Below are 12,301 nucleotides of genomic sequence, written 5' to 3'. Positions count from 1 at the left end.
TTTCATTTCCCCCGGGTCTTCTCAAGGCTAAATATCTCCAGATTCTTTAACTATTTCTCAGAGGTCATGATTTTGTCTCTTCAACTCACATGCCATCCTTCAAACTCATTTCCTTTCTTCATACAATTAACGAATAAGAAAACTTTATTGGCTAGCCATGAAAAAAGATGAAAAGTCAACGGTAAGATTTATTTATTTTTCTTTACTATTTGTTAGAAAAGAATTTAATTTTCCTTTTAAAAATTGAATTTCCAGGAACCGTTCTTCATTTTAACTCAAGTACTCAGTAAATTCTAGGTTAAAGATGCACTTTACTAAATTATTTAATTATTCCTGGAAGCAGGGGGGCAGTATAGACTAGTATTTAGGAGCTTAGGCTCTGGAATCAGACCATTTGGGTTCAAATCCTTCTCTACTATTTACAGCTGTATGACCTTGGGCACAACTCTCTGTGTTTGTTTCCTTTTCTATAAAATGGATGGTAATAATAGTAAACATCTCATAGGTTACTGAGAATTAAACAAGATAGCACATAAAGCACTTAAGTCCCAGTGCCTGGCACATGGTAAAGTCTTTTTGAGCAAAACAGTTTATATACATTCTCAAAGTCATTTTAATATCTTCAAAATAAGTCTATATGAAGACAGTGACCATATGAAGCAACTCGATGAAGACAGGATATGATTAGAAAGCAAAAGCATAATAGTTATTAACAGTAGTTTTTGCCATATTTCATTTCCCAAACCTAAATACATAATTTAATTTAAAAACTGTACTTTGACAAATTCAAGTCAATGGATACCGACCTTTATGTGAAGGACATAGGGCATGTGGACCAATTAACTAAATTCAGTGTTCTAGGGGAGAAGTAATGAGGGCTTGATTTGTAGAAAGGAGGAGGCAGTTTTATAACAATGAAACTACCATTTTATTGAGCGCTTACCCTGTGCCAATCACTCACTCAGAGGAGGAGGATGAAGAAGGGCAGGGGGAGCAGAAGAAGAAAGGAGGGTGGGGAGAGGAGGCAAGGGAGAGGAACGGTGAAGAGGGGAAGAGTGAGTAGTAGCTAACAGTATTGAGGGCAGGCACTGTGTTAATTGCTTCACGTGAACTGTTTCATTCACTCCCAGAAACCTGGGAAATAGGTATGGGATATCTTTAGATAGTAACTTGCCCATGGCCACACAATTTGTAACTGGCAAAGAAGGACTCAAACCTGGTTCTTAACCACTAAGGTATCATTAGGGGAAAAAACTGTTTAGATAGGGGGATAGGAAAGCATAGGATAGGAAAGACAGGATAGGAAGGAAAAGATAAGGTCTGGTGTCGGAATGAGAGAATCAGCAGTGATAATAAATATGGAGTTGAGTGCGGATGGGAAGCTGAATAAAAAGAGTAGAAGAATAATTCTTTGGTTTTTGCATTTCTGAAGGCAATATCCAAGGCACTCTAAGTACAGAAAATTGGGACACTTAGATTACACTAAATCAATTTCACATTACAAAGGAATTGAATGCTAAAGGTCAATAACAACACTTAAAAGACTAGGTAACATTCTCAATCCCTCCTTTTACTTAATTCTGATTTCTGGGAAAGTAAAATGAAATACGGAAGATAAAAATATTTTCTTTTTTTTTTATCAAGGTGATTTTTTAATTTGGTAACTTTAGAAATGTCCATGTTTGCCTCGATTTGATAAAATAAGTTTACCAATGGGAAATGGCTTTACCCGATATTTCCTTAAATTCACACACCAAAGGAAACCTTTCAGGACCCAGCAGCATGTCTGAGTCACGCCACGCTTACTTTCAGCGAGAAGCAGAGTCTGGCCGGTGATACCGCCATGCCAGTGCTTTCTTCTAGATACCTGATTAAAGGCTACAGGATCAAAGAGCAAACCACTTACAGCCAAGTGCTGCAGACCCAAAAGCTCATCTGTGAATGGAATCACTTAAAACTATTTTAAAGGGTCATCACAAAGAGGGTGCTTATTTTTAGAAATGAGTTTTCTTTTGATACAAAGAAAAATGTTGGCCATTTCCCTTATGTTTATAACAACATTCCAATTTAATCTTCAGTTTAAAAATTCTTTAATTATTGCACAACAGTGTTTTGTTGATTGCACAACACCCACATCTCTGTTTGATACTAAAATCTAGACTTTTCTATAAGTGTGAGTGTGTGTGTGTGTGTGAATGCACACACATTCTTTTCCTTTATGGTAATGATATACGTTAAACTACAGTTTACAATTTTAATTCTGCTCTCAGGGGAAAGCTATAAACACGAATGATAGAAAATACGTCTGTTATAAAAACATTATATTTTTACTGATTTCATAATTACTTACCCAAATCTTTTTTTGGTAACAGCAGTGGAGCTGGAAAGGAGCATGGTATTGTGCAGGTATCTGTTCTAAAAGTTTATTCTTCTGAATTCCGTGACCTGTTCTCCACCAGTTAAAGTCACTGTCATGTATATATATATATATATATATACATATACATAAGATGTTCGCGTAAAAGTAACCAATAGGTGTTGGAATTATTCTTAGGGTGATGATTAGAATCTTGTACAGAAAAAGGCCTTCCAATCTAAATTTCCTTTGTTGGTTATCAGGACTATCACTGAACAAGCTGGAAGAACATATGCCAAAACAAACTGCATGTTTTCTTGTCCAGTCATACATAAGAACCCAGCATAATTATTCTTGAATTAAAATCAAAAGCAAGTTTATAAGAAGAGATCTATATTCCTTTAAATACTGAGACCTCATCTAGTACTCAGTTGATAACAATCATTGTATTTACTTCACTTTTGTTTATAGTGAAATTAAAAGTTGAAAGACAAAAACAAATCCTACCAATTTAAATAAATTATGTGAAAAAAACACTGCATACCACTTTATACCTTTATGTGCTTTTGGCAATTCTATTTTTAGCAAATATATTGTTTCAATGTTGTATAACTTTTAATTTTCCTTCTCTTATACTGTTTTATAAAATATGAGTGAACTTTTAAAAACAAACTAGCAAACAAATAAACAAAAAACAAAAGAAGTTTGTCTGCTCCTAGAAGACAGAACCAAAAAAAATTGGGTAAATTTAAAAACACAGACACATTAGTTCTGCTTCTCTACAATTTAGTCATTATAGTAGAATATAAGTTTCAAACACACAAAACCTCGAGTCTCCTGGTGCATCTTGTGTTACCATCTCTTATTCCACTGGCATTTCTATGTTGGAGCAGAGTGTTCTTAGGATAATTTAGCTGAAAAAAAAAAGGCTACAGTTCTTCCTTGTTGTCTATTCAAATATCCAGAGATGCCGAAAGGAATTCTTTCATTTTTTCCCCTTAAATGCTCTATAACAGAGCAAACCATTTCAGTAATATTTTTTATAACTTTGATGAGTGATGTTTCACCAAAACGTTCATTCTGTTTTCTAATAAGAGAATGTAGCATCTTACAAAAGAGATAATTTTGTCAGTAGAGGACTATACTTTTTTTTTTTTCTTTCCCAGAGTTCCTTAAGTCACTAATGGTCAGACAAGAAAAAGTTGCCAGATGATCAAATGCTAAACTTGAAGAACAATGTCCAACTTACATTACAAGGTTGTTTTGAGACTCACTTGAAATAATGTAAATGATTGTTAAGTAACAGTGAAAATATGAAGCAAATTGATTGTCAGTGAAACCTCATTTGAGTCCTACAAATCTACAAACAAGGCCTCAAGTTCTGAGGAAAGGGAGTTATTGCTAGACAACCAAGAACATTATCTAATTACGTCATCTATTAAAACATAAGGCATACTGGTCATGTAGAGCTCTGGATAATTTCTGAATCAATGAGATCACTCACATTCCACCCAATATTTTCTAGGACTGGTTATACTAACTTACCAGCAGAAATTTATCTGAAGTAAAAATGATAACAAAAGTTCCAATACTCATTTGTCACAGCTTCTTAAGTTTTGTCCCTATCAGGTAGTATTTAGACTGACAGCAGCACATATAGCACCAATGTACTGACCTTTGAATATACAAAGATAAAGCTTCTGATCTGCCATTATGGGATTCATGCTTTATGCTTTGTTTGTTTTTAAAAGTTGTGATGATTTTGAGCTGATCGATCAGCACTCTTTTCAGGTCTCTCTCACATCCAATGGCATGTACCTGGGAAACAGCTGGCAAAGGTTCAAGGTGCAAATCTGTGGCTACAAGTGGAGAAACATTAACTGGTTTATGCACAGAGGGCCCAACGGCTCTGGCCTGATTAGCCAACCGAACAGACACAACTAATCATGTGTTTTCTCTCTATGCAGAATATTTGTATTTAAAATGAAGTGAAATGCTGCATATGCCCTAAGTAGAGGAAATCAGAGGGAATAACAGCAATGCCCTCTCTGCCAGACTGCTGCTTTAATATTTCCCAAACATCATCTGTGAACCTAAAAGAACGAATGGCTAGTGAAGACGTCAATAACTCTTAAGTATCTACTATTCTTTTTTTTTTTAATTTTTTTTTAATTTATTTATTTTTTTCCCCCCAAAGCCCCAGTAGATAGTTGCAAGCCACAGCTGCACATCCTTCTAGTTGCGGTATGTGGGACACGGTCTCAGCATGGCAGGAGAAGCAGTGCATCGGTGTGCGCCCGGGATCCGAACCCGGGCCGCCAGCAGCGGAGCGTGCGCACCCAACCCCTAAGCCACGGGGCCGGCCCAAGCATCTAGTATTCTGCCTACTGTTTGGGGAGTACAAAGATGAGCAAATCATGGTTATTGTGCTTAAAGAGCAATGTAGAAAGCAAGAAAAATTGTTCACAAATAAATGCAATCTAATAGTACTTTATTCCCCTAGGAGAGCTGCCAGATTTCAAGTCCTGATTAAATAAGAGTGTCTTTCCGTGATCCAATTCTTTTTTTCCATGCCATTCTGCACCCAAGCCATGCCTCTCTGGTCCTCAAACAGCTGCAGTCTAGCACTGATCAACACAGAATCTTAGATGTATACTTTAAGCAATCAGACTTACATACACACAGATAAGTACATTTAGCTTATTTACCTGGAGTTGTGCCTAAGTGCCCAAGCTGTTTCTCAGTTCAAAATGCCAACTTCTCCTCACCCCTCAATTGTCCTCACAACACTTAGAAACAAAAGTAATCAATCTGGCATTGTTCTCCCAATCTCATCAGACTAAAAGGAAGTCAGCACAAGAGTCACAGCTTTAGACCAAAATAGGAGATGCCTTAATGTTATTTCTTGCTGATTCTAACAAACAGTTTATTAAGTACATGAGATGAAAAATTAACGCAACATAACAGTGTTCCTGCCACCTCTCCAGGAAGTTAACGCTTTTCCAGAGGATGGCTTGATCCCTGAGAGAATTAAAAATGCATGGGAGTCAATAACGCATGGAAAACACACAAAACAGTTTAACAGCAGGCTATTTTTCTAGGAATCTAATCAAAGCCTCAGGGGAAGTTTTAAACATTTCCCTCTAGCAGATACTTTGGCCCTGACCTTGATTACTTTCCTTACTGGTTGTCTTTACTGCTTAGTATTTTTACTGACCTTTTTACTGCTGAGGTGAATCTGATTTAGGATTTCAATAGCTCCCATGTTAGCAGTGGCACTAGAACCAAAAGGGTTTACTTCCCATGTGACCTCTTCCAGATGCTTGAGGGTATCTGAGGACAACTGTACCCCTTCCTTTGTCCACACATGCACCAGCTAGAAAACAAAACAGTGGTCATATGTGGGGATCAACAGTAGGCTGGCAAACAAGATGAGTTCAGAATACTGTGAATTTAGAACTCAATAGCTCTGTATGCTGTTCAGCTCTTTTCCTGACCACTGGGAAGTAGAGAGGAAGGAAAACATCTGAGATCATTAGTATATCTGCCTCTCCATTTTGACTTCCACCATTACCAAGAAAGAGCCAAGACTAAGAGAAAGATGTTTTGAAACTTTTCATAATTTCAGTAACCTGATAATTTTAACAAGTCTTCAACTGACCTTACTCATAAAAAAGTATCTTATAGCAACACTTCATAAAGTTAAGTGTCTTCACATACAATAGTACTTACCATATTGTATTATGTTTGTGTGTCTACGTCTCAGACATCAACTGTGAAGTCATGGAGAGAAGGGACGTGGTAGTCATTTTTTCATTTCTAATCTCAAGTGGCCAGGCACACAAAGCAGTTAATATTGCCATTAGACAGATTAGGCAATCAGAGAATAAGAAATACATGATTTTGTTCAAGATCACCTGATAATAACAGAATAAAAATTAAGGTTTTTGGACAGGTACATTTACTTATCAACCTTTTTCCCCTCAAGTCCACATTTTTTCCACTATACCATTCTGAACAAGATGTATTCGTTCGTTTCATTCATTCAATAATTTATCAAGTGCCTAATATGAGCCAGGCACTAAGGATTCAGTAGTGAACAAGACAGATATCATCTGTAAACAAATGAAAATGACAGTCTAAGACAGACATTAACCAAGTAATCATAAAATTAGTAATGTAATTACAAATGGGGTAAATAATACAAATGAGACTGAGACTATAAAAGAAGAATCTAACCTAGTCTGAGTGTAAGGGAAATTTTCCTTGAGAAAAGAAATGCCAAGTTTTCCTTGATATCTGAGTTGAGTTCTGGAGGATAAATAAACTACAAAGTAGACATGCATGTGTGCATGACGAGTGGAGGTTGGAGGGAGAAAAAATTCATTCCCAGGCAGAGGGTACAACATTGCAAACATCAAACCATAGGAAGGATTATTACTCTTTAGATCAGTATTTCTCAAATGTGGATTGATATCAATTAGTAGATTATGAAATCAATTTATGGGACACAATCACCATTACATAGAACAAAATAGAAGAATAAAAATTAGAGATCATCACCTATAGTAAGGGTGGGTATTCTTTTACAAAACTTTTGCATCAGTTAAATAAATATATTTTTATAGTACTGGGTCATAATGTAAAATGTATTTCTTACCCTGTAACAGTCAAAATAGCTTGAAGCTACTGCTTTAAAGGACTGAGACAAGGCCAGTGTGGCTTGAGGCTGGCATAAAATGAGGCTGACGCAGCGAGCAGAAACCAGGTGAGAGCCACGTTAGGGATCCTTTAGACTAAGAATAATGGGGAGCCACTGAAGGATTTTAATCAGAGGAGAAAAACAATCAGATTTAAATTTGAAAAGATTACTCTGACTTTATAATATGGAAAACAGGTGGGAATAGGGAGTCAAGAATAATTATAGGCAGAATAACTTAGAAGGAATTGTACTCATTATGTGATGGATGCTAGCTTGAGCAAGAATGGTGGCAGAGGAGTAGATAGATTCAAAACACAAAATATAAAATAAGTTTAAAGAATACAAGTGGGCACTGAAGGTATGATAAAAGAATAAGAGACTACCAAAGATGAAAAAAAAAGTCACTGAAATGAGAAATTCAATGGATATTTAACAGCAAATTAGACACAGTTGAAGAGATAATTAATGAACTGGAAGACAGATCTGAAATTACCCTAAATGCAATGCAGCACAGATAACAGAGATAAACAATATAAAATGGAGGGAGGTTTTTCTGGAGTGAGAACTCAGAAACAAAAACCTGAGGAACCAGGAAGGAGTAATATCCAAAGAGATAATTTTCCAGAACCAATGCAAGACAAAAGCCATTTTCAGAATCACAAGGCCCAGTGAATCCCAACCAGTACAAATAAAATTCACACTTAGACACATCATAGTGAAACAGCAGAACACCAAAGAAGAGAAGAGCCTACAAGCAAGTTGAGAAAAAAGTCTAATGACAAAAGAACAAGAGAAATGGTATTATTGTACAAAATAAATGTCTATAATTTGAGGCTACAATGAAAGAGACAGAATATGGACAAAAATAACAGGTGGGAGGAAGATGATTGCAGTAAAAGCCTTCCTCATTTTGGGTGGGGCAGAGATATAAATTTTGAGACATTAAGTTAAAAAACACGTTACGTGTATGGTGATAGGTTGTAATTAGTCTTTGGGTAGTGAACATGATGTAATCTACACAGAAATCAAAATATAATGATGTATACCTGAAATCTATGTTATAAACCAATGTTACCTCAGTAAAATAAAATTAAAATTAAAAACACATGTTAAAATTTCTAGAGTGATCACTATAAGAATAGAAAGTTTAGCTGCCCAACTAGTAGAAGGGAGAAAAATTGAATCATAAAAGGCAAGAAATGGGGGGAATAAAACCAAAGAGGGACAAATAAAAACCTCATAAGAAGATGGTAAGAATAAACCCTATATGTCAGTAATCATAATAAAAGGAAATGGATTTAATTCTGCAGTTAACAGACATATGGTTGTCAGGCTGGGTCCAAAAACCCAAGATAAGCAAGGAGGAAACACCCTGTGTTCATCAACACTTGAATGAATTATGGTATATTCAGACAATGGAAGACTACATAGTAGTGAAAAAGAATGAACTACAGCTGAATACACCAACATGAATAAATCAACATGGATGAATCTCAGTGTTGAGAAAAGCAAGCCACTGAATAGTAAGTATGATTTCATCTAAATACATGTCAAAAACACGCAAAACTAAACACAAAACTAAACATTTTTGTTAGGACATATATATAGGATAAAACCATAAATAAAAGCAAAGAAATTATTAACAAAAAAAATCATCGTAGTGGTTACTTCTCAGGGGCAAAGAGGAAAACATAATTAGTGAGAGGTCCACAAGATACACCAAGTTACTAGGACCATTCTATTTCTTAAGCTGAGTAGCAGGTAGGAGGTATTGAATAATTGGGTATTGGTTTTATTTTTCTTTAAACGGTATATATATATATATATATATATACACAGTATATATACACTTTTGTATATTTCATATTTAAAAAAGCATAAACCCATATGCTTCTGAATGCATAGAAACTTTTTAAAAAGATACACAACCAACCATTCATTTGATCTAAGGTTCATGAACTCTTGTTCTTTGATTGTTCCCAGTGTCTGTAAAAGCTGCTGACACATAGGAAGGAGAGACTAACTATTTATTGAATGGAAAAAACTAAAGATCACAAAAAAGAAAATTAATCAGTACGTAATTTGCGCTCAACATCTTACTGGTACAGTTACCTGTTATCAAAACTTAAGGTTACTGGACATGATACCACAGATATCCCCCAAATGGGCTTACTTCCTCAGGGTAACTTGCTCAGTCCTACCTACTTCGTATTCTCATCTCTGCCATTTTCCTAACTATGTGGAACTGACTATGTAACATGTGATAGTGAGTTCTGGTGAATGGGCTTTATCTTGTTTGGAATTTAATGAGAGAGAGAAAACAAAAAAAAACAACTTAAGGTTAAATCCAGAACCAAGTAATTTGTTTTTCTGTAAACTTTTAAAATGCTTTTCAACAATGAACAAATGTTGGTAATGTATAAAAATGGCTATTAGTTATATTTTTTTCTGACTGATACTAGTAATCCATAGTGGCATCATCTTTCAAGTTCAAAGGGCAGCAATACGTGAAAGCAGAAACAGGTAGAAAAAGTGAACATTAATTATTCATTTAATGAATAACTTTGAAGGAGCAGAGTATAAACAGAAAAAATCAGAGATGTTCATCAAAGTTCTGTAATGTTCCAATAGGTTTTTTTGTGGGGCCGCCAGTATCCCATGATTATACTGGTAGAAAAAAAAAAATAGAATACCCTTTGCTCTCAATTGAAGATAATGGTGCCAAGAAATGAATAGTTTTGTGAATCAAGCTTCTCATTTACAACCTACTAAACAGATATCCCTTAACCCTTTGTAAATTTAGTCTGGAAGGAGTAATAAGGCAATAATGATGTAAAGAGAGGCAGTACGACATAACTGAAAAACCCTGTTTTCCATTCCCCGCTTTAATGTTTACTAGATATGACCTTGAGTAACCATCTATGTTTCCCTCATTAATAACACACATATTAGCACCAAATTTTCAATGTCTCTAGGCTTAAATGAGGCACTCAAACGTTACATTCCTTTTCTTCTCCTTAGGGTTGTTTAGAGATATAGACACGATGATGCCTGACACAGCAAATGCTTAACACTAGCTTCCTATCTTTCCTCTCTGGCGTTTTTACTGGTCCACTGAGGCACATTAAATAACTGTTAGACTTGCTTTTAGCTGCTGGCTATGTAATCACCTAGAAGTCTTTGCTATTAATGTGGCTTGGTTATGCTATAATCTTAAGATAAAAAGTGAATATTAATGATGCCTCTAAGAACTTTTTACCCTTGGTTCACTGGTGAAAGAGGTAAACATAGGCATCTTAACAATCTTGTGTAATTTTATATAGTTTTACATAACTATGGCTCTATTTCTTATAGATCTGCACTTTTGATTCATGGAATTAGCTCCTACACTTGGGGTAGGAAGGGTCTGTTTCTATCTAGTTACCGATATGCTACTTTCTCTATGAACCATTACCATTTTGTACTACAAGTGATCCTCTAAACTCGGCATTTTCACAACACTGGTTACGGACGAATCAAAAATTAGCATTTGGCTTACCCTGACCAGTAATGCTCCCCATCTAGCTTCAGCACCTTTGGCCTCCAGTTTAGAAGAACCAACACTGCAAACCAGCAGTCTGAAACCACAGCACATGGGCCAAATCTGGCCCATATTCTCTAAACTTAACTAATGTTGAGGGTGGCCTGATCAGACGGCAAATAAAAGAACAATAGGCATGTATCTTCTACCTTGGTGCCATTCCTTGAGAGCAGAAATAGAAATTTGTTATGTGATTGGATTTTAGTTCAACAACCAAAGTAAACAAATCAAACCACTTCTGTGTAAAGGCATCCCATCCAGGACTTTATACACTTCTTAAATATCTTGGGTATCCAGTAAACTGTGTACGTGTATATATATAAATAATATTCAAGGAGGCATTTATAAAATTCAACTTATATTCCTATTTAGTCTCTGTAGCTACCCAGTGAGTGACTAAGGAGCGATTTACAGGAATTAAGGAATTTGTAATTGCCCCAAACTGGAAACAACCAAAATATCCTTCAATAGGTAGACAGTTAAACAGTGTGGTACATCAATATCATGGAATACGCCTTAGCAGTAAAAAGGAACAAACTACTGATATATATGACAACTTGGGTAGTTCTTAAGGGCTTTAAGGGCTTTATAAGGAGTAAAAAAGCTAATCTCCAAAAGTCACATATTGTATAATTCCATTTCTGTAACATCCTCATAATGACAAAATTACAGAGATGGATAACAGATTAGTGGTTGCCAGGGGTTAGGGCTGGTGGGGGTGGTGTGGACAGGTGTGACTATAAAGGGGTAGCAGGAGGGAGATCTTCATGATGATGATAGTTCTGTATCTCAATTGCAGTGATGGTTACACAAATCTACACACGTGATAAAGGGGCACAGAGGTATTCACACACATTGTACCAAGGTCAACACCCTGGTTTTGATATTGTTTTATGGTCACATAAGATGAAAAAATTGGGGGAAACTAGGTTTAGGCTCCATGGGACTTCTCTGTACTATTTTTGCAATTTCCTGTAAGTCTATAATTATTCCAAAATAAAAAGTTAAAAGATCACACATTTGTATACACAAGGAAATTCACAAGATAAAATGAAACATAGCCAATTTTATTCAAATTCTCCAAAATTTATACTCAATATGTTAATTGTTTCTAAAATCTGTCACCCTTTATATAATGGTTTTATTATTTCATCTTTTTTTTATAGTTTTTTCATCTTTTCTTTACAGTTCTTCAGTAGAAGCCAGAGTCTTGAGTTGCCCAGTTAGGAGCCTAAAACATACAAAGAGAAATCAACAGGGTGAAAAGAGAGTACTTTCTCAATAAGCTAACTTGAAAAAGGTGATACTAGCATTTCCTTTTAGCACTACTCCTGCCAAACTATTCACTAAGATTTTAACAACCTCTGAAATTACCATATGTCATATCCCTCTTAGAACAAAACAAACACATCAAAATACCATCTGATACAGTTTTTGACCAATTATAAAGTATAAAAATGAAAAAATCACCAATATTATAACAAATCAATACAAACTGAGTATACCAAAGTTATTTCAGGCTCAGTTATTCTCAACTTGGTTGGAATAGGCATGGACAATAATTTGCTAATTCTTCCTTCTCTTTTAAAACTGAGGGACTATTCTAAGGACACAAACCTGGTGCTAAAACTTCAATCAAATGAGCTCCTTGAATGCGTCCACA

General features: G+C 35.5%; 1 protein-coding gene across 1 annotated transcript in view; it reads right to left on the bottom strand.

Annotated features, from left to right (window-relative positions):
* Window positions 1-11,684: 11,684 nt before the first annotated feature.
* EIF3E (eukaryotic translation initiation factor 3 subunit E) overlaps window positions 11,685-12,301 on the bottom strand; it is a 44,158-nt gene continuing 43,541 nt past the window's right edge. Inside the window, exon 13 of the mRNA XM_004431260.3 lies at window positions 11,685-11,869. Within this exon, the coding sequence (XP_004431317.1) occupies window positions 11,831-11,869 (39 nt within the window). The 3' untranslated portion in view covers window positions 11,685-11,830. The remainder of the gene's footprint in view (window positions 11,870-12,301) is intronic.

The sequence above is a fragment of the Ceratotherium simum genome, chromosome 23 (assembly GCF_057802395.1).
Source record: "Ceratotherium simum simum isolate JZ-2026a chromosome 23, ASM5780239v1, whole genome shotgun sequence".
Lineage (NCBI taxonomy): Eukaryota > Metazoa > Chordata > Mammalia > Perissodactyla > Rhinocerotidae > Ceratotherium > Ceratotherium simum.
Note: the sequence above shows the minus strand (reverse complement) of the source record. Positions and strands in the feature narration are given on the sequence as shown.